This window comes from Eumetopias jubatus, unplaced genomic scaffold (assembly GCF_037043125.1).
Source record: "Eumetopias jubatus isolate StellerSeaLion01/CBP00866 unplaced genomic scaffold, mEumJub1_p1.0 scaffold_2, whole genome shotgun sequence".
Taxonomy (NCBI): Eukaryota; Metazoa; Chordata; class Mammalia; order Carnivora; family Otariidae; genus Eumetopias; species Eumetopias jubatus.
The window spans coordinates 36,670,397-36,693,464 of NW_028274808.1; the positions used below are offsets into that span (position 1 = coordinate 36,670,397).

Genomic DNA, 23,068 nt, shown 5'->3' on the forward strand with positions numbered 1-23,068 from the left:
TTCTCTTTTCAATGTTATATTGGAAGTTCTAGCTAATGCAATAAGAACAGGAAATAAAAGATATAAAATTTGGAAAGAAAGAAAGAAATAAAATATTTTGTTCTTGGATGACATGATTGTGTAAATAATCCCAAAGTATCAACAAAAGAACTATAAGAACCAATAAGTGATTATGTAAGGCAGCATAATGAAAGGTTAATATATAAAAGTAAATTACTTACTTACATATAACAATAGACAACTGGAATTTGAAATTAAAAACAATACCATTTACATTAACACCAAAAAAATAATTGGTTATAAATTTATAAGACCTGTATTAGGAGAACTGCAAAGTCTAATGTAACAATCTCAAAGATCTATATAAATGGAAAGATATTCCATGTACATGAATATGAGGATTCAATATTGTCAAGATGTTAGTTATTCCCCACTTGATCTATACATTCAATACAATCCCAATCAAAATTCCATTTGCTTATTTTGTGGATACTGATGATCTGATTTGGCCAACTTATGTTTACATGGAAAGGCAAAAGACACAGAATAGCCAACATAATACTGAAGAACAAAGAAGGATCACTTTGACTACCTGATGTGTATACTTATTTTAAAGCTAAAATAATCAAAACAATTGAGTATTGGCAAAGGAATAGATAAACAGATTGATATAATGAAATAGAGAAATCAGAATTAAATCCACATAAATATAGTCAACTGGTCTTTGATAATGGAGCAAAGGCAGACAGTTCAATGGAGAAAGGATCATTCTTTAAAAAATGGTGATGGAAATTTACATGCAAAAAATTAGACTTATGCTTTTCATAAAAATTAGCTCAATGGATCATAGACCTAAATGTAATACAAAACTATAAAACTTGTAGAAGATAACACTGGAGAAAATCTTGGTGACCTTGGGTTTGGAGATAGCTTTTTATATATAACATCAAAAGCATGTTGCATGAAAGAAAAACATGCAATTGAATATTGAAACCTTTGTCTTTAACAATAGGGACCAGATTCAGGAATGCCCACCACTTGCAGTCAATCAATAACTAAAATTTTCAATATAATCTGTTGCTTTTTTCTTAACTTCTTGATATATTTAAATCATTAATAAAATGATAAATTCCTAGGGAGTCTAATTTAAAGAAGAGCATATACCCTAAAGAGTTGGAAATTTATCTTTTAACAAAAATCTGCACATGGATATTTAAGTAGTTATATTCATAACTGTAAAAACTTGGAAGCAACCAATATGTCTTTCAGTGGTGAATAAATAAATTAACTGTGGTAAATCCAAACAGCAGACATGAAGGAACCTGTATGTTACTAAGTGAAAGAAGCCACTCTGAAATGCTGTATACTGTATGATCTCAACTATATAACATTCTGGAAAAAGCACAACTATGAAGACAGTTAAAAACATAACTGGTTGTTGTAGGTTGAGGGGAGACTTAAAGAGGGGAAGCACAAAGGATTTTTAGGCCAGTGAAATTCTCTTATGGTATTACAATAATGGATATAATTTACATTCATCCAAAACCATAAAAGTACAACACAAAGAATGAACCCTAATGTAAATTATCAATAGTTGTGGTGATTATGATATGTCAATGTATGTTCATCAGTTGTAGCAAGTGTACACCTTTGATGCAGGATGTTGATATTGGGGCAGGGTATGCATGTGTCAGGGAAAGAGATATATGAGAACATTCTGTATTTTTTCCTCAAGTTTTCTGTGAACCTAAAACTGCTCTAAAAAAAAGTCTTATTAATAAAAAAAAGTGTATCAGAAATGAAAAAAGAACCACACTACAATGACTGTCAATATTTCATAATAAGATTTCTTAAACAACTACATGCTCATAAAATTTAACTAAAATTGCAAATTATAGAGTTATAAGTCAACTCTATCAACTGTAAATAATAGAGTTGTCTGTTGAGATGTCATTGGAAAGTAAACAGAGTTTCTCCTAGATTCAGTTAGATTTTACTTGACATTTTCATTTTAATTTTGAAATTAATAAGCATAGAGAAAATCATAAAATAAATGCAGTTTAATCTTATTTACTTATTTTATGTATGTCATATTTCATAGTGAAAAATTTTATTTAAAAATCCAAAAACCTAAGTAAAATAAAAATCTAAATGGTAGTAGGTGAAGAAAACAAATTTATAATCTATAACTTTGAGATTTAATAAAAATCATTTGGACTGAAGACCTAAAACAGATAATTAAAGAAAGGAAAACAAAAGATCAGGCCAATAATTTTAACTATAGAAAGTAAAAAACAAAACATGAAAATGTAGTTATCTTCTTTGTTAACAGCCTCTAGAAAATTAAAGACAATGCAAGAGGCATTTTATATATTCTAAATCCAACCAATTTAAAAATTATAAAATTGAATACTGATAAATATGGTAAATCTGGAATAATTCTTATAGTGTTGACTGCATCTTACACTGATTTTCTTTTAGGAAAAATAATTTTGAAAGGACCAAAACTATAAATTTTAAGATGCAAAAATTAAATATAAAAGTAACAGCAAATTTGTGTTAGCAGATTAAGATAGATAAGCAGTTGGGAAGAAATAAAAATTTTTGCATAAGGATATATTTCTTATTAGGAACCTCTTCATAGGAACAATCAGAAAATTCACTAACATGTCAATAGGTTTTTTAGGTATATTCTCTATAAAATATTATATAGCCATAAATTTTAATTATTAAGAAAATGAGGGAGTACAAAATATGTTCACAATTACAAGTAAAACATATAGTTATTGGCATAAATGGTTTTTATTTAAACATGTTATTAATTTACAAGTTGTGGATGTTCACAATAAATTCAACACATGTAGTACAATTTATTTAACAGTTTTTGAATTAGCCCCACTGAGGTTTATTTATTTATTTATTTATTTATTTATTTATTTATTTATTTATTATTTTCAATTAGCCAACATATAGTACATCATTAGTTTTTGATGTAGTGTTCAAAAATTCATTAGTTGCATATATCATCCAGTGCTCATCACAACATGTGCCCTTCTTAATACCCATCACCCGGTTACCCCAATCTCCCACCCCCCCTTGGTTCTGTAAACTTCAGTTTGTTTCCCAGAGTCCAGAGTCTCTCATGGTTTGTCTCCCTCTCTGATTTCTTCCCATTCAGTTTTCCCTCCCTTCCCATATGGTCCTCTGCTCTATTCCTTATGTTCCACATATGAGTGAAACCATATGATACTTATCTTTCTCTGCCTGATTTATTTCACTTAGTGTAATCCCCTCCAGTTCCACCCATGTTGATGCAAATGGTAGATATTCATCACCCTACTGATTTTCTTTATATTGATTAGCTATTCCTAGGCAAGTTCAGTTTAAAAGTAACTAGACTCTCAATTCTCCCAAGCAAGATAAACTTTTACTTTGAATTACCCACAAAAATAACATTTAATTTAGAACTACAGAAAGAAAAGTTACTTACCCCATTTCCTCTGCATTTTTTAGCAGCATTACATTTTTTCCCCACCAAATGAACTTCTTTGCAGGTTTTATTTATACAATACTGAAATAAAACAAAGATATTTCAAAATCACTCACACATTTGATGTAATATGAGAAAAGAATTATTTGTTATATACACATAAGAGATACTTAAGTTGAGACATTTTATTCCATATTACTATGATTCTGGTACAAAGATTCTAGCATTCCAATATAAAATCTAAATAATAATCAATTAAAGAAAAATAACTGAGGGTGTTTGTCTTGACATAGTTTTTGTAATAATGTAATGTAATTTGGGTTTTGATACTTAGAATTTGGAATTGAATTGAAAATCTCAATCAGGGAAATTTTCTGTATTATGTTAATGTTCTGTTATAAATAATTGATTAGATTAATATTAATGATTTGTCCCCTCAAAAATTGGAAATAATTCATTAATTTTATTTGGGTTTCAAATATAAGTTAGTATTTTGGATTATAAATTATCATGAACCTTTGTTATAATATTGGTAAGAATAATTTATCAAGAGAAATATTTTAACTTCATTTGTATCCATTGTAAAACCCTTGTTATGTCAAAATGGGTAATCCAGTGGTAATCAGTCACCTGGACATGTAACTTTTGCCCCATTTACCTTTTTATATTTTGTTAACTGGCCTCCTGGCTTACATTCTTTTGTTTTATTTTTAAAAGGAGTATAAGTTACAAGTAATACATTGAAAATACAAAGATAATAAGAATAAAAATTAGCTTTTTGCAATTATTTCCTGAAAATTAACATACACCCAATAAATCATGTTGCATATGCCAGCCTGCATTTGTCTCCTCTTTTCAACATAATATTGGAAATTTTAGGCAAAGAAATTAGGTGACAAAGATAAATAAGAGCCATACAAATCATAGAGAAAGAAGTAAAATTATCTCTGTTTGCAGATGACATAATCATATATAGAAAACCTTAAAGACTCCACACACAAAAAGCTTTTCAGAACTAATTGGTAAATTCAGTAAAGTTGCAGGATAAAATATTAACATACAAAAAAATCAAACTCATTTCTTTACACTAGCAATAAACATTATGAAAAAATTAAGAAACAATTCAATTTATAACAGTATTAACCATTATTAACCAGCTAAACTTAACCAAGCAGGTAAGTAATGTGTACACTGAAAACTATAAAGGAATGCTGAAAAAAAAATAAAGAATGTGTAAATATATAGAAAGATACCCTGTGTTCATGGACTGAATGACATAATATTGTTAAGATGCTAATACTATCCAAAGCAATCTACAAATTCAATGCAGTCTCTGTCAAAATTCCAAAGACTCTTTTTCAGAAATAGAAAACCCATCATAAAATGGAATTCAAGGGACTTGAAATAGCCAAAACAGCCTTAAAAAAGAACAAAGTGGGAGAAATCACACTTCTTGATATCATAACTTTCTACAAAGCTACATCAATGAAAACAGTGTGGTGTTGGCACAAACTCAGAAATATTGATGAATGGCATGTATTAGACAGCCAAGAAATAAATCCTTGCATATATGGTCAAATATAGTAAACAGCCAAGAAATAAATCCTTGCATATATGGTAAAATGATTTTGCTGCCGAGACCATTCAGTGGCAAAGGACAATGTTTTCAACAAATGATCCTGGAAAATTGGATATACACATGAAAAAGAATGAAATTAGATCCTTATCTTATACCATATAAAAAATTAACTCAAAAGGATTCAAGACCTAAAGAGCTAAATGATAAAACTTTTAGACGACATATGGAAAAGCTTTATAACATTAATTTGGAAATGCTTTTTGGATATGATATCCAAATGACAGGGAACAAAAGAGAAAACAGATACATTGGACTTCATAAAAATTAAAAGGACTTTTGTGAGTCAAAGAACACTATCAAGAGACTGAAAAGGCAATCCACAGAATGGGAGAAAATATTAACAAAACATGATCTGGTAAGGGATTGGTATCCAAAGTATATATAGGATTCCTTAAACTCAATCATAACAAAAACCAATACCAAATTACAAATGGGCAGAAGACATAAATAGACATTTCTCCAAAGAAGATATAGGGATAGCCAATAAGCTTGTGAAAAAAGTTCTACATCACTAGTTATTCAAAAATGAAAGTTAAAAACACAATAAAATATCACTTCATACCTATTAGGATGGTATGAAGTGATCCAAACAAAAACAAAACAAAACAGAAAGTAAGTGTTAGTAAAGAATTAGACAAATTGTAACCCTTGTGAATTACTAGTGGGAATATAAAATGGTGCAACCACTGTGAAAAACAGAACGGCCATTTCTCAAAAAAACAAAACAAAACATAGAATTAGAATATGATCCAGCAAATCCATGTTTAGGTATATACCCAAAGAATTAAAAGGCAGGGACTTGAAAAGATGTTTGTACACCAAATGCTGTTCATATCAGCATTATTCACAATAGCCAAAAGGTAGAAACAACCTAAATGTGCAATGATGGATAAATCAATTTAAAAAATGTGGTATATAAAAATGATAGAATATTATTCAACCTTTAAAAGAATGAAATTCTGAGTTTGGAAAGATAGCAGAGTAGAAGGACCCTGAGCTCACCCTGTCCCATAATGTCAACTAAATATGGTCCACATCCAATTCAACAAAATGCAGAGTGATGGGAAGACTATAAGAACAAACTGCATAACTGAATATAGAGAAGAAGCTGCATCTGAAAGGTCAGGAAAGTCACAAAGGCATAAGTAAGCTCCTTGCAGGAGGGAGAGAGCTGAGTATGTAGAAAGGGCAGAGAAACAGGCCCTCACACCAGAGGGATGACTAATTCCCATAATGTTTGGCTTTAAAAACTAGAGGGGCTGATGGGTCACCTGCCTGGCTCAATCAGTTGAACACATGACTCTTGACTTCTGGGTTGTAAATTTGAGCCCCATGTCGGGTGTAAAGATGACTTAAAAAATAAAATCTTGAGGCACCAGTGTGGCTCAGTCAGTTAAGCATCTAACTCTTGATTTCAGCTCAGGTCATGATCTCAGAGTTGTGAGATGTATCCCTGAGATAGGTTCTACACTCAGTGCAGATCCTGCTTAAGATTCTCTCTCTCCCTCTCCCCCTGCCCCAAACCCTGTTCATAAATAAATAAATAAATAAATAAATAAATAAATAAATAAAATCTTTAAAAAATAAAATACAATCTTAATAAAAAAGAGGGGTTGAATTCTGTGAGTTTATAACACCAGTGGTACTTGAAGCCTGGAGGTTTAAAAATCTGCTGCTTCAGCACTGGCCACCCAAGGAAGGTGAGTGATAGCTGGGTCACTGCCCTTAAAGAGACAGCAGCCCACAGAGAAGCAACATAAAAATGACAGTTAACACAACTCTGGGGGAAAACAGGAGGTAGATCTATTCATACTGTTTTCATAGTGTCTTGGGTGAATTCTCTGAAAATGAGGGAGCTGAAAGACACCATTTTCCTCCCTAGCCCCACAGCATAAGCACAGAGCCACCTGCAAGAGGAAGGAATTCACAGACACTTGCTACCTAACCCTCTTCCAGTGAGCTATGCCCATGAGTTCTCCTAAGGACTAGCCCACTCCAAACCTGCTAGGCTTGGCCCTGGCCTCAGGGCGAATTTTGTCAAAGCTATGCATCTGCCCCAAGTAGCCATCAGGTGCATAGCTGCCACAGCAGAACATGCACATCTACTGCACCACATGCAACCATTTGCCTCCAGCTACCATTGCACACCTTGCCCAACCAGCCACCTTTGTGCACTGTGCCCATTCGTGTGGCCCCAGTTGTGGTCCCACATCATGCAAAGCCACCAGGTACACAGCAGTCACCCCACTTGGCCAAGCCACCACACTCTGCTCAGCCCCAGGCCCCAGCCACCCAGTCACACTGGGCCCAGCCACACCCAGCCATCCTTGGGCACCATGCCCAGCCTTGCTCACCCAGCTGCCCTTACACACAAATCCCAGTCCCCGCAGTGCTTTCGGGGATCTGGCATAAGACTAGTGGCCTGTGCAAATTTTCCTAACATTGCACCTCACTCCCAATTTCCCTGGCAGACATGCCCCCTTAAAGCTGGACTGCCTGGGTCCTGCTAACATCACAGAGAGCAAGGATAGCCCAAAATAGGCAGATAGTCAGTGAAGATTACAGCACTGAAAGGAAAAGTGACTCAGACACAACAGCAAGGCATAAACAACACATATAGGATAATCTCCTGAATTGTTAGATTCTGATGAACAGGAGACACTGTACTGCAGGGCACTCCAGGACTGATTCTTCATAGTATCACTACTTTCAAGAGCAGAAGATACAGTTGACTTTCTTAACACATGGAAACAGAAACAGAGAGGAAGACAAAATGAGGAGACAGGAAAATTTATACCAAAAGAAAGAACAGGACAAGGCTACAGCCAGAGAGCTAATTGAGACAGATATAAGTAACATGCCTGACAGAGAATTTAAAGCAATGATCATAAAAATACTCACCAGACTTGAGAAAAGAGTGGAAGACATGAGTGAGACACTGAACACAGAAATAAGGAATAACAGAGCAGAGATAGGGGCACATTAAACAAAATGACAAGCAGGCTTGATTAAATGAACAGCAGAATGGAAGGAGTAGAGGAAAGAACAAGTAACCTAAAAGAAATAGTAATGGAAAGTAACCAAACTAAACAAAAGACAGGAAAAAGAATTATGCAAAACAAGAAAGACTTAAGGAAATCAGTGACTCCATCAAATGTAATAACATTCATATTATAGGAGTCCCAGAAGAAGAGAGAGAAAAGAGGCAGAAAATTCATTTGAAGAAATAATAGCTGAAAACTTTCCCTAATCTGGAGAAGGAAACAGATATCTAGATCCAGGAGGCACACAGAACCCCCACCAGAATCAAAAAAAGCAGACCCACACTAAGACATATTGTAATTAAACTTACAAAATATAGTGATAAATAAAAAAATTAAAAGCAGCAAGACAAAAGAAGTCAGTAGCTTACAAGAAAAACCCATAAGGCTAGCAGGAGATTTTTCAACAGAAATTCTGAAAGTCAGAAGAGAGTGACATGATATATTCAAAGTGCTGAGGGAAAAATCTGCAAATAAGAATACTCTATCCAGCTGTGCTATCATTCAAATAGGAGAGATGAAGAGTTTCCCAGACAAACAAAAACTGAAGGAAGTCATGGCCACTATACTAACTCTGCAAGAAATGTTAAAGGGGACACTTTGAGGGGAAAGGAGAAACCAAAAACGATGGTATGGAGGTAGGAAACACAAAAGCAGTAAAAATGAAAAATTTTGTAAAGAATTAGTGAAGGAACTCACACACACACACACACACAAAGGATATAAATATAATAACATATACTTAAGACATAGAGAGGTGAGGAGAAAAGAATGGGTTCAAACTTAAACAATGATCAACTTAATATAGACTGCTATAGGCAGAAGTTATATATAAACCTAAAAGTAACCATATAGCAAAAACCACTAATAAATATGCAAAAAATAAAGAGAAAGAAATCAAGATATATCACTAAAGAAAATCAGCAAAGCATGAAAGACAAGAAAAGAGAAAATTTTTAGAAACAACCAAGTAATAAAATGGCAATAAACATATTTATCAAAAGTTATTTTGAATGTAAATGGACTATATGCTCTAATCAAAAGATATAGGGTGACAGTGTATAAAAAAAATACCCATCTATATGCTGCCCGCAAGAGACATATTTTAGACCTAAAAACAAATGCGGATTGAAAATGAGAGGATGGAGAAACATTTATCATGCAAATGGATATCAAAAGAGAGCTGGAGTAGCAATGTTTATATAGGAAAAAGTAAATTTTATTTTATTTATTTTTTAAGATTTTTTATGTATTTATTTGACAGAGAGAGCACAAGCAGGGGTAGTGGCAAGTAGAGGGAGAAGCAGACTCCTGGCAGAGCAGAGATCCTGATGTGGGGCTTGATCCCAGGACCCTGGGATCATGATCCGAGCTGAAGGCAGATGCCCAACCGACTGAGCTACCCAGGCACCCCAGAAAAAAGTAGATTTTAAAATAAAAACTTTAACAGGAGACAAAGAAAGACATCATATAATAATAAAAGGGACAATCCAAAAAGAAGATATAATAATGGAAAATATTTATTCACCCAACATAGGAGCACCCAAATACTTAAAACAGTTAATAACAAACATAAAGGAACTAATTGGCAATAATACAACAGTAATAGGGGACTTTCACACAGCACTTACACTGATGGACAGATCATGCAAACAGAAATACAAGGAAAGAGTGGCTTTGAATGACACACTGGACTAGATGGATTTAACAGATATATTCAGAACATCCCATCCTAAAACAGCAGAGTACACATTCTTTTCAAGTATACATGGAACATTCTCTAGAATAAATCACATTAGCCAACAAAACAAACTTCAACAAATTCAAGAAGATCAAAGTCATACCATGCATCTTTTCTGACCACAAACTATGAAACTAGAAATCAACCAAAGAAAAAAAAATCTGGAAAGACCACATATACACTGAGGTGAAATAACATGCTACTAAACAGTGATTGAGTCAACCAGGAAATAAAAGAAGAAATAAAAAAGTACATGAAAGCAAATGAAAATGAAAACACACATTCCAAAACCCTGGGATGCACAAAAAGTGGTTCAAAAAGGAGGTTTACAGCAATACAGGCCTACCTCAAGAAGCAAAAAATATCTCAAAAAGCTTGAGCTTACACCTAAAGGAGCTAGAAAAAGAACAATAAGTGAAACAAAAATCCAGCAGGAGAAGAGAAATAATAAAGATTAGAGCAGAAATCAATGGTACAGAAATTTAAAAACAAACAAACAATGGAACAGGTCAATAAAACCAGGAGCTCTTTCTTTGAAAAAAAATCAATAAAATTGATAAGCTTTTAGCCAGAATTATCAAGAAAAAAAGAGAAAGGACACAAGTAAATAAAGTCACAAATGAGAGAGGAGAAATAATAATCAATACCAAAGAAATACAAACAATTGTAAGAGAGTATTATGAAAAACTATATGCCAACAAATTGGACAACCTAGAAGAAATGGATATATTCCTAGAAACATATAAATAATCAAAACTGAAACAGGAAGAAAAAGAAAATTTGAACAGGCCAATAACCAGCAAAGAAATTGAGTCAGTAATTTTGAAAAACCCAACAAACAAAAGTCCAGGACAAGATAGATGGCTTTACAGGCAAATTCTACCAAACAGTTAAAGAAGAGTTAATACTTATTCTTCTCAAACTATTCCAAAAAATAGAAAAGAAAGAAAAACTTCCAAATTCACTCTATGAGGCCAGCATTGCCCAGATGCCAAAATGAGATAAAGACACCACTAAAAAAGAGAGGTACAGGCCAATATCCCTGATGAACACAGGTGCAAAAATTCTCAACAAAATACTAGCAAATCAAATTCAACAATACATTAAAAAAATCATTCACCACAATCAAGTGCATTTTATTCCTGGGTCACAGGAGTGTTTCAATATTTGCATATCAATAAATGTGATAATATCTCACCAATAAGAAGAAGGATAAAAAAACATATGATCTTCTCAATAGATGCAGAAAAAGCATTTGACAAAGTACATTATCCAATTATGATAAAAACCCTCAACAAAATAGGTTTGGAGGAAATATACCTCATAATAATAAAGGTCATACATGAAAAACCCACAACTAACATCATCCTTAATAGGGAAAAATTGAGAGCTTTTCCCCTAAGGTCAGGCACAAGACAAGGATGCCCACTCTCACCACTGTTATTCAACATAGTACTGGAAGTCCTAGACAGAGCAGTTAGACAACAACAAATTAAAATAAAATAAAATAATAAAATAAAAGTCATCCAAATTGGCAAGGAAGAAGTAAAACTTCCACTATTTGCAGATCACATGATACTGTATAGAAAACCTGAATGATTCTACCAAAAAACTGCTAGAACTGATATACAAATTCAGTAAAGTTGCAGGATATAAAAACAATGTACCAAAATATGTTGCATATCATCTATCTATCTTTCTATCTATCTATCATCTATCTATTATATATATATGAAACAACATAAAGAGAAATTAAGGAATTGATCCCATGTACACTTGCACCAAAAATAGTAAGATACCTAAGGGTATCTTAAGGTGATACCTAAGGGTATCAAAGAGGTGAAAGACCTATACTCTGAAAACTATAAAACACTGATGAAAGAAATTGAAGATGACACAAAAAAGTGTAGACATTCCATGTTCATGGTTTGAAAAACAAATATTGTTACAATGTTTATATTACCCAAAGCAATCTACACATTTAATGCAATCCCTATCAAAATACCAACAGTATTTTTCACAGAGCTAGATCAATCCTAAAATTTATATGGAACCACAAAAGACCCTGAATAGTCAAAGCAATCTTGAAAAAGAAAAGCAAACCGGGAGGCATCACAATTCCAGACTTCAAGATATATTACAAACTATAGTAATCAAAACAGTATGGTACTGGCACAAAAATAGACACATAGATCAATGGAACAGCAGAGAAAATCCAGAAAGAAACCCACAATTATATGGTCAATCAGTTTTTGACAAAGCAGGAAAGAATATCCAATGGGAAAAAGACAGTTTCTTAAATAAGTGGTGTTGGGAAAACTGGACAGCAACATTCAAAAGAATGAAACTGGACCACTTTCTTACACCACACACCAAAATAAATTCAAAGTGAAACCCATAAAAATCCTAGAAGAGAACACAACCAGTAACTTCTTTGACATTAGCCATAGCAACTTCTTTCTAGATATGTCTCCTGAGGCAAGGGAAACAAAAGCAAAAAATAAACTATTGGTACTACATCAAAATTAAAAGCTTCTGCTTTGCTCCCACAGCAAAGAGAATGATCAACAAAACTACAAGGCAGCCCACAGAAAGGGAGAAGATATTTGCAAATGACATATCCAAAAAAGGGTTAGTATCTAAAATATATAAGGAACTGATATAACTCAACACCCAAAAAAGAAATAATCCAATTTAAAAATGGGCAGAAGACATGAACAGAGATTTCTCCATAGAAAACACACAGATGGTCAACAAAAATCAATAACACAAGAAACAACAGGTGTTGTTTAGGATGTGGAGAAAAAGAAATTACTCATGTAGTGTTGGTGGGAATGTAAACTGGTACAGCCACTGTAGAAAACAATAGGGAGGTTCCTTAAAAAGTTGCTTCATTTCTATCATGGTTTTCAAAATTCTTCTAGCACCCACACACTTCCTGTTTCTACAGTCACGCCTACATTTTAGTTATTTGATACAACTGCACCATATTTGTAGGTGCCCAAATCTCTATAACTTATATATATTGCTGTATAACATATTACCCAATGAATTAATAACACTAAACACCACACATATATCATATCAGAGTTTCTGCAGGTCAGGAATCCAAATATATATTAGCTGGGTTCTCCAGTCTCTGACAAAGCTATTATCAAGGTATCATCTGGGATTGCTGTCTCATATGAAAGTCTGACTTGGAAGTATTCTCTTCATAGCTTGCTCATGTGGTTTTTGGCAGAATTCAGTTTCTTACAGGCTGTTAAATTGAGAGTCTCACTGCCTCACTGGCCACATTGCTTTTCCATGTGGGATTCTCCATCATGGTAGCTTGTTTCAGCAAAGCAAGCAATCTGAGAAGGCGAGAGAGAGAGTGCATGCAAAACAGAAGTCACTCTTTTTTAATCTAATCTTGTAAATGAAATCCTATAATGTTTGCCATAATCCATTTGTTAGAAACAAGCCACTATATCCAGCCCAAATACAAAGGAAGGAAATTACAAAAGGGAGTGAATACCAAGAAGCGGGATCATTGGAAACATTTTAGAAGCTGTCTACCACAACAAGCAGTTTCCCCAAGGAATAGGATTGCTGGCCCCAGGTATAACAATTAGCTAGGACTTCTGTAAGATGGTAGCATATGAATATCCTGAAACCACAACCTTTTATGGAGACACCAACTCTACAGCTACATATGGATCATACCTCTGAAAAAGATTTGAAAACTAGGTAAACTGTTTCTCCATAACAAAGGATACAAAGACCATATCAAAATGGGTAGGAAGGCAGAAATATCATCTCACCAAAAACTGCCGTGCCATGGCATCCCACAACAGGGATGGATCTCACCAGTCTAGTGTCTAGTGTTTCTCCTGGAGCAGCAAGGGGTTGGTGCTCCCACAATAGTCATCTCAACCCTAAGGATCTGTGCTGGAAACACAAACCCCCAAAATGTATGGCTTAGAAAACCAAAGAGACTGATGCCCAAGGGACCCAAGTGCTATACAAACCTGAGATTCCCCTTTTAAAGAGCTTACATATGGTCTCATTCAGCTAAAATCCAGCAAAACCAACCAAACAAAACAAACACAAAATCCCCTAGCAGTTTGAAAAGCATTATGAATATATATATGTGAAGGAGATTCATTTGCTAATTCAAAAGTCTCTGGTGGAGGAGATTTCCTTGGAGTCAGGGGCACGGGCAGATACCATTTTTGCACTCTGCTCCTATCCTGTTAGCACAGGGAGGAAGTTCAGATACAGCCCATTCCCTCCACCTTGCCAAGACAAGAAAAGCATTTAAGTACTATCCTACTGCCTTACCGAAGTTTGGTTGTGCAGGCAGTTGTAGCACTCTCCCTCTATCTGGCTTGGGAAAGTTAACATGAACATTCTCATGCTCACTAGATAAAATCAGTGAGCATGGACAATTCTGACACTCCTCTGCTTTCTGGCTGGGGCTGGGGAGAGCAAGCAGCTGTGGCATTCTCCCACTCTGAAACTAAAGTCAGCATACACACACAAATAAGGACTCTCAGCTACAACCTGACCTATGGAAATGTGTAGTTAAGATATATTATCACTACCTTTCTTAAGCCAGCAAACATGCTCCAATCCCTATACTCTCCAACTGTATATGTAAATCTAGTAGGCATGGATAATCCACACAAGGAATGCTCTTTGATCTACCTGGCTCTGGTGGCCAAGGAGGCTGGTATTCCTAAGCTCCATGGAATGTGAAATTTGGAAATGCAGTTCTTTGTTGGTCACCACAGCCAGGTTACTACACAGACAACAGACTGGAACACAACCCCAGTCTTCCTGTGGAAAAAACCTATTTATGAAGTATGGAGCTCCAGCCTGAGGGACAGTCTTCAAATTTCCTCCACATGTAGAGGCTAAGGAACCACTCCAGGAAATGTACGCAGGGAGACACCATCCTTGCACACATTCTGGGCCTCACTACAGCTCAAAGAGACCTCACAGAAAGGAGCATATGCACTTATCTGCAACCTCAATTTTTGCAGCTATCACCCAAAGGACACTTCCAGCTCTTCTGGACTGGCCTCCAGTAGGGATTATAACTGCATCCCATAGGACTGTACACATATGTTTATATTTTACACATTTACATATTTGCCTGAGGGTCTGGTTTCTAATCAACCTGAAACTAGGTGCTAAATGAGATTCCTCTCATTGAATATTAAGAGGTCTTGGCACACTCTCAAAAATAGGGATGAATCAAAAAAATATCAGTGGTTAGGCAATTACAAAGGTTTGAAAGAAATCAAGAGCTAGGATAAGGTTGAAAAAGAAAGTTGATCACATACACAAAGCCCCCCCCCCCTTCAAGATTGAGAGAAGTAGCTGTTTTATTTAATACATAGAAATAAACACAGAGCATCAAGCAAAATTAGGAAACAGAGAACTATAACCCAAAATAAAGAACAAGAAAAAAACACAGGAAAAGAGTCCTAAATGATATGAAGAAAAGTAACCTATCAGATAAGGGATTCAAAATAATGGTCGTAAAATGCTCACTGAACTTGGGAGAAGACTAGATGAACACAGTGAGAAAGTCAACAACAAAAAAGAAAATGTAAGAATACCAAACAAAAGTCACAGAGTGAAGCATATAATAACTAGAAAAAATTCACAAGAGGTTTTAACAACAGATTGGGTGAAGCAGAAGAATGGATTAGCAAACTGGAAGACAAAGCAATGGAACTCATCCAGACAGAACAGCAAAAAGAAAACAAAAGAACTTTAAAAAATGAAGAAAACTTAAGAGACCTTTGAGACAACATGAAACAGAATAACATTTGCATTATTGGTGTTCCAGAAGGGGAACAGAGAGACCAAGGGACAGAAAACTTATTTGAGAATACAAAAACTGAAATTTTTCCTAACAAAGGGAAGGAAACAGACATCCAGGTCTAAGAAACTCAGAGAGTTCCAAATAAGATGAACCTAAAGCAATTCACCAAGACACATCATAATTAAAATGATCCAGCAATGGCACTATTGGGTGTTTACCTAAAGAACACAAAAATACTAACTCAAAGGGATAAATGCAACCCGATATTTATAGCAGCATTACCTACAATAGCCAAACTATTGAAAAGCCCAAGTGTCCATCAACTGATGAATGGATAAAGATTTTATATATATATATATATATATATATATCATGGAATATTATTCAGCCATAAAAGAATGAAATCTTGTCACTTGCAACAACATGGATGGAGCTAGAGAGTATCATGTTTAGTGAAAAAAGTCAGTCAGAGAAAGAGAAATACCATATGATTTCACTCATATGTGGAATTTAAGAAATAAAACAAATGAGTATAGGGGAAAAGAGAGAGAGAGGAAGCCAAGAGAAAGGCTCTTAACTATAGAGAACAAACTGATGGTTTTCAGAGGAAAGGTGAGTTGGAGGATGGGTTAAATAGGTGATGGGAATTAAGGAGTGCACTAGTTGTGATGAGAACTGGGTATCATGTTTCTTTTTTCTTTTAAAATTTTATTTATTTATTTGACAGAGAGAGAGAGAGAGACAGAGAGAGAAGGAACACAAGCAGGGGGAGTGGGAGACGGAGAAGCAGGCTTCCCGTTGAGCAGGGAGCCCAATGTGGGGCTCGATCCCAGGACCCTGGGATCATGACCTGAGCCGAAGGCAGACGTTTAACAACTGAGCCATCCAGGCGCCCCGATGAGCACTGGGTATTGTAAGTAAGTGCTGAATCACTGAATTATACACCTGAAACTAATATTACACTGTAAGTTAACTAACTGGAATTTAAATAACTTAAAACAAAACAAAAACAAAATAAAATGCCAAAAGTTAAAGAGGAGAATCTTAAAAGCAGAAAGAGAAAAACAAATTGTTATGTGCATGGAAAACCTCATTAGGCTATCAGCAATTTCTCAGCAGAGATTTTTTTCAGGCCATGAAGAAGTGGCATGACATTCAAAGTGCTGGAAGGAAAAGAACTTCCATCCAAAAATACTCTTACCAGCAAGATTATCATCCAGAATTGAAAAAATGGTAAAGAGTTTTCAAGACAAGCAAAAGTTAAAAGAATTTGTCATTACTAAACCAGCCTTAGAAGAAATTTTAAAGGGACTTATTAAGCTGAAAAGAAATAATAGTAATTAAAATAACAGGAAAACATACAGAAGTAAAAATCACTGCAAAAAATTAATAAAGGTAGTCAATTAACAGTTATAAAGCTACTATGAATGTTAAAAGATAAAAATAGTAAAATTAACTAAATATGCAATAATTAGTTAAGGGATAACAATAAAAAAGATGTAAAATGTGACATCAAAAACATAAAATGTGGGAAGCAAAAATTTAAAGTTTAGAATGTATTAAAATTTAAGTTACTATACATAGTAACTATGTATATATAACTATATATATATATATATAGTTGCTTATACATATTTTGCCTTATGGTAACCAGAAGGCAAAAATTTATAGTAAAGATGCAGAAGAAAATGAGAAAGAAATGTAAACATAACACTTAAAGTTATCAAAACGCCAAGGGAGAAGAAGAGAAAGAAAAGGAGAAAAACTACAATAACAGCCAGAAAACAATGAATGAAATAAGAATAAGTACATATGTGTCAATAATTACATTATATGTAAATGGTCTAATTACTTTAATCAAAAGGCAGAGAGTGACTGAATGGATAAAATAACAAAACACATCTATATATTGCCTACAAGGGATTTATTTCAAAATTAAGGACACTCACATACTGAAAATGTAGGAATGGAAAAAGATAGTTTAGGCAAATGGAAACAAAAAGAAAGCTGGTATAGCTATATTCATATCAGACAAATAGACTTTATTTTTTAATTTTAATTCCAGTGTAGTTAATATACATTGTTATATTAGTTTCACTATACAATATAGTGATTCAACAGAACCATATGTTACTTAGTGCTCATTAAGTTTAGTCTTTTTTTATTAACATCTTTTTTTTTTATTAATGTATTATTTGTTTCAGGAGTACTAGTCTGTGATTCATCAGTCTAACACAATTCAGAGCACTTACCATAGCACATACCCTCCCCAATGTCTATCCCCCAGCCACCCCATCCCTCCCACCCCCAGACAAATAGACTTTAAACAAAGGCTATAATAAAAGACAAAGAGAGGCACTATAGAATGATAAAGGGGTCAATCAAGCAAGAAGATGTAATGTTTATAAATATATATGCACCCAATATAGAAACACCAAAATACATAAAACAGATATTAATAGAACTAAAAGGAGAAACTGATGAATACAATAAGAGTAGGACACTTCAACATCCCACTAAAATCAATGAATACATCATCCAGACAGAAAATCAAAAAAGGAAACCTTAGCATTAAACATGACATAGACCACATGGACTTAAAAGATATATAGAGAATATTCCATCCAAAAGGAGCAAAATAAACATTTTTCTCAAGTGTATATGGAATATTCTTCAAGATAGATCACATGTTATGCATGAAACAAGACTCAATAAATTCAAGAAAACTGAAATCACATTAAGCATCTGCTCTGACCACAATGGTGTGAAACCAGAAATCAATCCCAAGAAAACTGGAAAAAACACAAATACATGGAGATTAAATAACATGTTACTGCAACTACTGGGTCATAGAAGAGATCAGAGGAGAAATAAAAAAGAAATAAATAAGGGCATGCTAAGTGTCTGCCTTCAGCTCAGGTCATGATCCCAGGGTCCTGGGATCGAGCCCCACTTTGGACTTCCTGCTCAACGGGAAACCTGCTTCTCCCTCTCCCACTCCCCCTGCTTGTGTTCCTGCTCTCACTATCTCTTTGTGAAATAAATAAATAAAATCTTAAATAAAAAGAAATAAATAATCCTGAGACAAATGAAAAGAGAAACACAGCTTACCAAAATGTAGGGGATGGTGCAAAAGCAGTTATAAAAGGGAAATTCATAGCAGTACAGGTCTACCACAAGTAACAAGAGAAATCTCAAATAAACAATTTAGCTTTACACATAAAGGAATTAGGAAAAGAAGAACAGATTAAGGCCAAAGTTAGTAGAAGAAAGGAAATAATAGAGATCAGAACTGAAATAAATGAACTAAAGACTAAAATGACAATAGAAAATATTAATAAAACTAAGAGCTGGTTCTTTGAAAAGATAAACAAAATTGAAAAATGTTTAGTTAGACTCACCAAGAAAAACAAAGCGTGTCAAGTAAATAAAATTAGATATGAAAGAGATACTACAACTCCTATCACGGAAATACAAAGAATCATAATGGACTACAATGACCAAATTTACACTAATAAATAAATTGGACAACTTAGAAGAAATGGAAAAATTCTTAGAAACTTATAATCTGTCAATATCAAATCACAAAGAAAAGAAAGAAAATCTATGGGGTGCCTGGGTGGCTCAGTCAGTTAAGCTTCCAACTCTTGACTCTTGGTTTCAGTTCAGGTTGTGTTCTTTGGGTCACAAGATCAAGCCCCACATTGGGTTCCATGCTGAGCATGGAGTCTGCTTGAGATTCTTTCTCCTCCCTTGCTCCTCCTGCTTGTGTGTTCTCTTTTTCACTCTTTCCCTTCTGTCTCTCTTTCAAATAAATGAATAAATAAATAAAATCGAAAATCTGAATAGATCAATTACTAATAAGAAATTTGATTCAGTAATAAAAAACCCTCAGTAAACAAAAGTTCAGGACCAGATATTTCAATGTTAAATTCTACCAAACATTCAAAGATTTAATACCTATCCTTTTCAAACTCTTCCAAAGAATTGGATGGGAGGACGCACTTTCAAACTCATTTTAAAAGGCCAGCATTACCCTGATACTAAAACCAGACAAGAATATGACAAGAAAAGAAATGTATGGGACAATCTCCCTGATGAATAAAGATGCAAAAATCCACAATAAAATATTGGAAAATTGAATTCAACAATACATTAAAAAGATTATATGCCATGATCAAGTGGGATTTATTTCAGTGATGCAGGGACAGGTCACCATCAGCAAATCAGTTAAGGGGATACACCAAATTAACAAAATAAAAGAAAAAATGATATAATCATCTTAATAGATGCATAAAAAATTTGATAAAATTCATCATTCATTTATGATAAAAACTCTCAACAACATGTTTACAGATGGTACATACCCCAACATAATAAATTCCATATGTGACAAACCTACAGCTAATATAATACTCAATGATGAAAAGCTGAAAGCTTTACCTCTAAGACTAAGAACAAGACAATTTTTAGTTGACATGGTATTGGAAGTCTTAGCCACAACAATTAGACAACAAAAACAAGTAAAAGACATACAAAGTGGAAAGAAAGAAGTAAAACTATTTGCAGATAACATAATATTATATATAGAAAACCCTTGGACACCTAGGTGGCTCAGTCATTTAAGCATCCGACTCTTAATTTCTGCTCAGGTCATGAACTCAGAGTCCTGGGATCAAGCCCCATGTTGGACTCCATGCTCAGTGCAGAATCTGTCCCTCACCCTCTGCTCCTCCCCCCACTTGCACACACACACACACACACACACTCTCTCTCTCTCTAAAACAAATAAATCTTTAAAAAAAAAGGGGAAACCCTAAAGATTCCACCACAAACTGTTAGAACTAAATTCAATAAAGTTGCAGGATTAAAAAAAATATATAAAAAACCTGTTGTGTTTTCTACATGCTAATAAACTATCAGAGAAATTTAAAAAAATCCCACGGACAACTGCATCAGAAAGAATAAAATACCTAGACATAAATTTAACCAGGGATGTGAAAGACCTATACACTAAAAAACTATGGAACATTGAAGGGCAGTGGAGCAAGATGGTGGAGGAGTAGGAACTTAATTTCATCTAGTCCCAGGAATTCAGCTAGATAGGAATCAAACCATTCTGAACACCTACGAACTCCACAGGAGATCAAAGAAAAGAATAACAGCAACTCTCTGAACAGAAAAGTGACCACTTTCTGGAAGGTAGGACGTGTGGAGACGTGAATCCGAGACGGATAGTAGGGATGATAGATGGTGGGGCGAGGGATCATCCGTCAGCTGCTCCCGGCAAGTGATAGAGGCTCAGAGCACAAAATCGGAACTTTTAGAAGTCTGCTTTGCTGAGGGACGTCACTCCAGGGCTAAGTGGGGATGGAACCCTCACTGGGACAGTATGACCTCAGGACCCTTGGGGTCACAGAAAGACTGGGGGTGCCTGAGTGCAGCAGAGCTCCCAGGTATCAGAGCAAGGAAGCCAGCTGCAAAGACGGAGCCAAAGAGTAGACTCTAAGCTCGGGGTTGCCATTAACTATGATCCACAGCACAGTGGGGCCACTGCTCCCCCAGCAGGGACCCAACAAGTGGCAGATCCAGGGAGACTCCCCTTCCTCCCCTGGGAGGAGCACTGCAGGAGTGCACCTCAGGGATCTGCTGGGTTTGAAAACTCCACATGGGGTCCTGTGCTAGAGATAGAAACTCTCAGTCACAGGCTGGGTGAGCATGGAGTGCAGCCGGAGACTGGGGAGATGGGAGTGATTGACTGCTTTTCTCTGGGATCACACTGAGGAGTGGGGCCCTGAGTTCTCGGCTCCTCCGGGTGGAGATTAGGAGGCTGCCATTTTCACTCTCGTCCTCCAAAGCTGTATGGAAAGTTTGCAGGGAACAAAAGCTCCTGAGAGGAAACCCAAGCAGATTACTTAGCCCAGCCCCCGGAAGAGTGGGGCAATTCCGCCTCTGGCAAAGACATTTGGGAACCACGGCAACAGGCCCCTCCCCAAGAATATCAGCAAGAACAGCCAGCCAAGACCAAGTTTACAGATCAATGAGAATGGCAGAATGCCAGCACTAGGGGAATACAACACATAGAATTCATGGTTTTTTTCCCCCCTGATTCTTTAGTCTTTCAAAGTTAATTTTTTTAATTTTCTTTTTTTCTTTTTCTTTTTCTTTTTGATTTTACTTTTTCCCCTTTTCAACCAACATCTTATCAATCCCTTTTTTAAAAAATCTTTTTTATTTTTCATTTTTAGAGTTATATTCTATGCCTTCATAGTAGTTAACCTTATTTTTGGTGTATATATATATATATATATATATATATATATATATATATATATGTAAGTTGTTCCTTCTTTAAAATTTTAGGGCACAGTTTTGTCTAACACACAAAAATATACCCTAAATCTCTAGTGTATGGCTTTGTTCTAGTCTCCTGCCTGATCACATTCTCTCCTTTTTTTTTTAATTCCTCTTCTTTCTTTTTTCAACCAACTTTTTACTTATCAATTCCTTCTATAAAACCTTTTGTAATTTTCATCTGTACAGTCATATTCCATCCCTTTAATGTATTCACCCTTATTTTTGTACATATATAAGCTTTTCTTTCTTTAAAATTTTGGGAGGCACTTTCTTCTAACAGACCAAAATACACCCAAAATCTAGTGTGTGGCACTGATCTATGCACCAGACTGATCATATTTGATCATATTCTGTTTTTAATTATATTTTTCTTATTTTTTTTTTCTTTCTTTCCCTTTCTTTTCCCCTGGTTTCAGGTCTATTCTGATTTGTTTAGTGTATATTTTTCTGGGGTCGTTGTTACCCTGTTAGCATTTGGTTCTCTCATTCGTCTGTTCTCCTCTGGACAAAATGACAAGTTGGAAAATATCACCTCAAAAAAAAAAAAAAAAGAACAAGAAGCTGTACTGACTGCTAGGGACCGAACCAATTCAGACATTAGTAAGATTTCAGAACTAGAGTTCAGAACGATGATTTTAAAGATACTAGCCGGGCTTGAAAAAAGCATGGAAGATATGAGAGAAGCCCTTTCTGGAGAATTAAAGAACTAAAATCTAACCAAGTCGAAATCAAAAAGGCTATTAATGAGGTGCAATAAAAAATGGAGTCTTTAACTGCTAGGATAAATGAGGCAGAAGAGAGAATTAGTGATACAGAAAACCAAATAATGGAAAATAAAGAAGCTGAGAAAAAGAGAGATAAACAACTACTGGATCATGAGGGCAGAATTCGAGAGATAAGCAATACCATAAGATGAAACAATATTAGAATAATTGGGATCCCAGAAGAAGAAGAAAGAGAGAGAGGGGCAGAAGGTATACTG

General features: G+C 34.8%; 1 protein-coding gene across 1 annotated transcript in view; it reads right to left on the reverse strand.

Moving 5' to 3' along the window:
* ADAM18 (ADAM metallopeptidase domain 18) overlaps window positions 1-23,068 on the reverse strand; it is a 175,822-nt gene that overhangs the window by 29,337 nt on the left and 123,417 nt on the right. Inside the window, exon 17 of the mRNA XM_088021313.1 lies at window positions 3,491-3,571. Within this exon, the coding sequence (XP_087877439.1) occupies window positions 3,491-3,571 (81 nt within the window). The remainder of the gene's footprint in view (window positions 1-3,490; window positions 3,572-23,068) is intronic.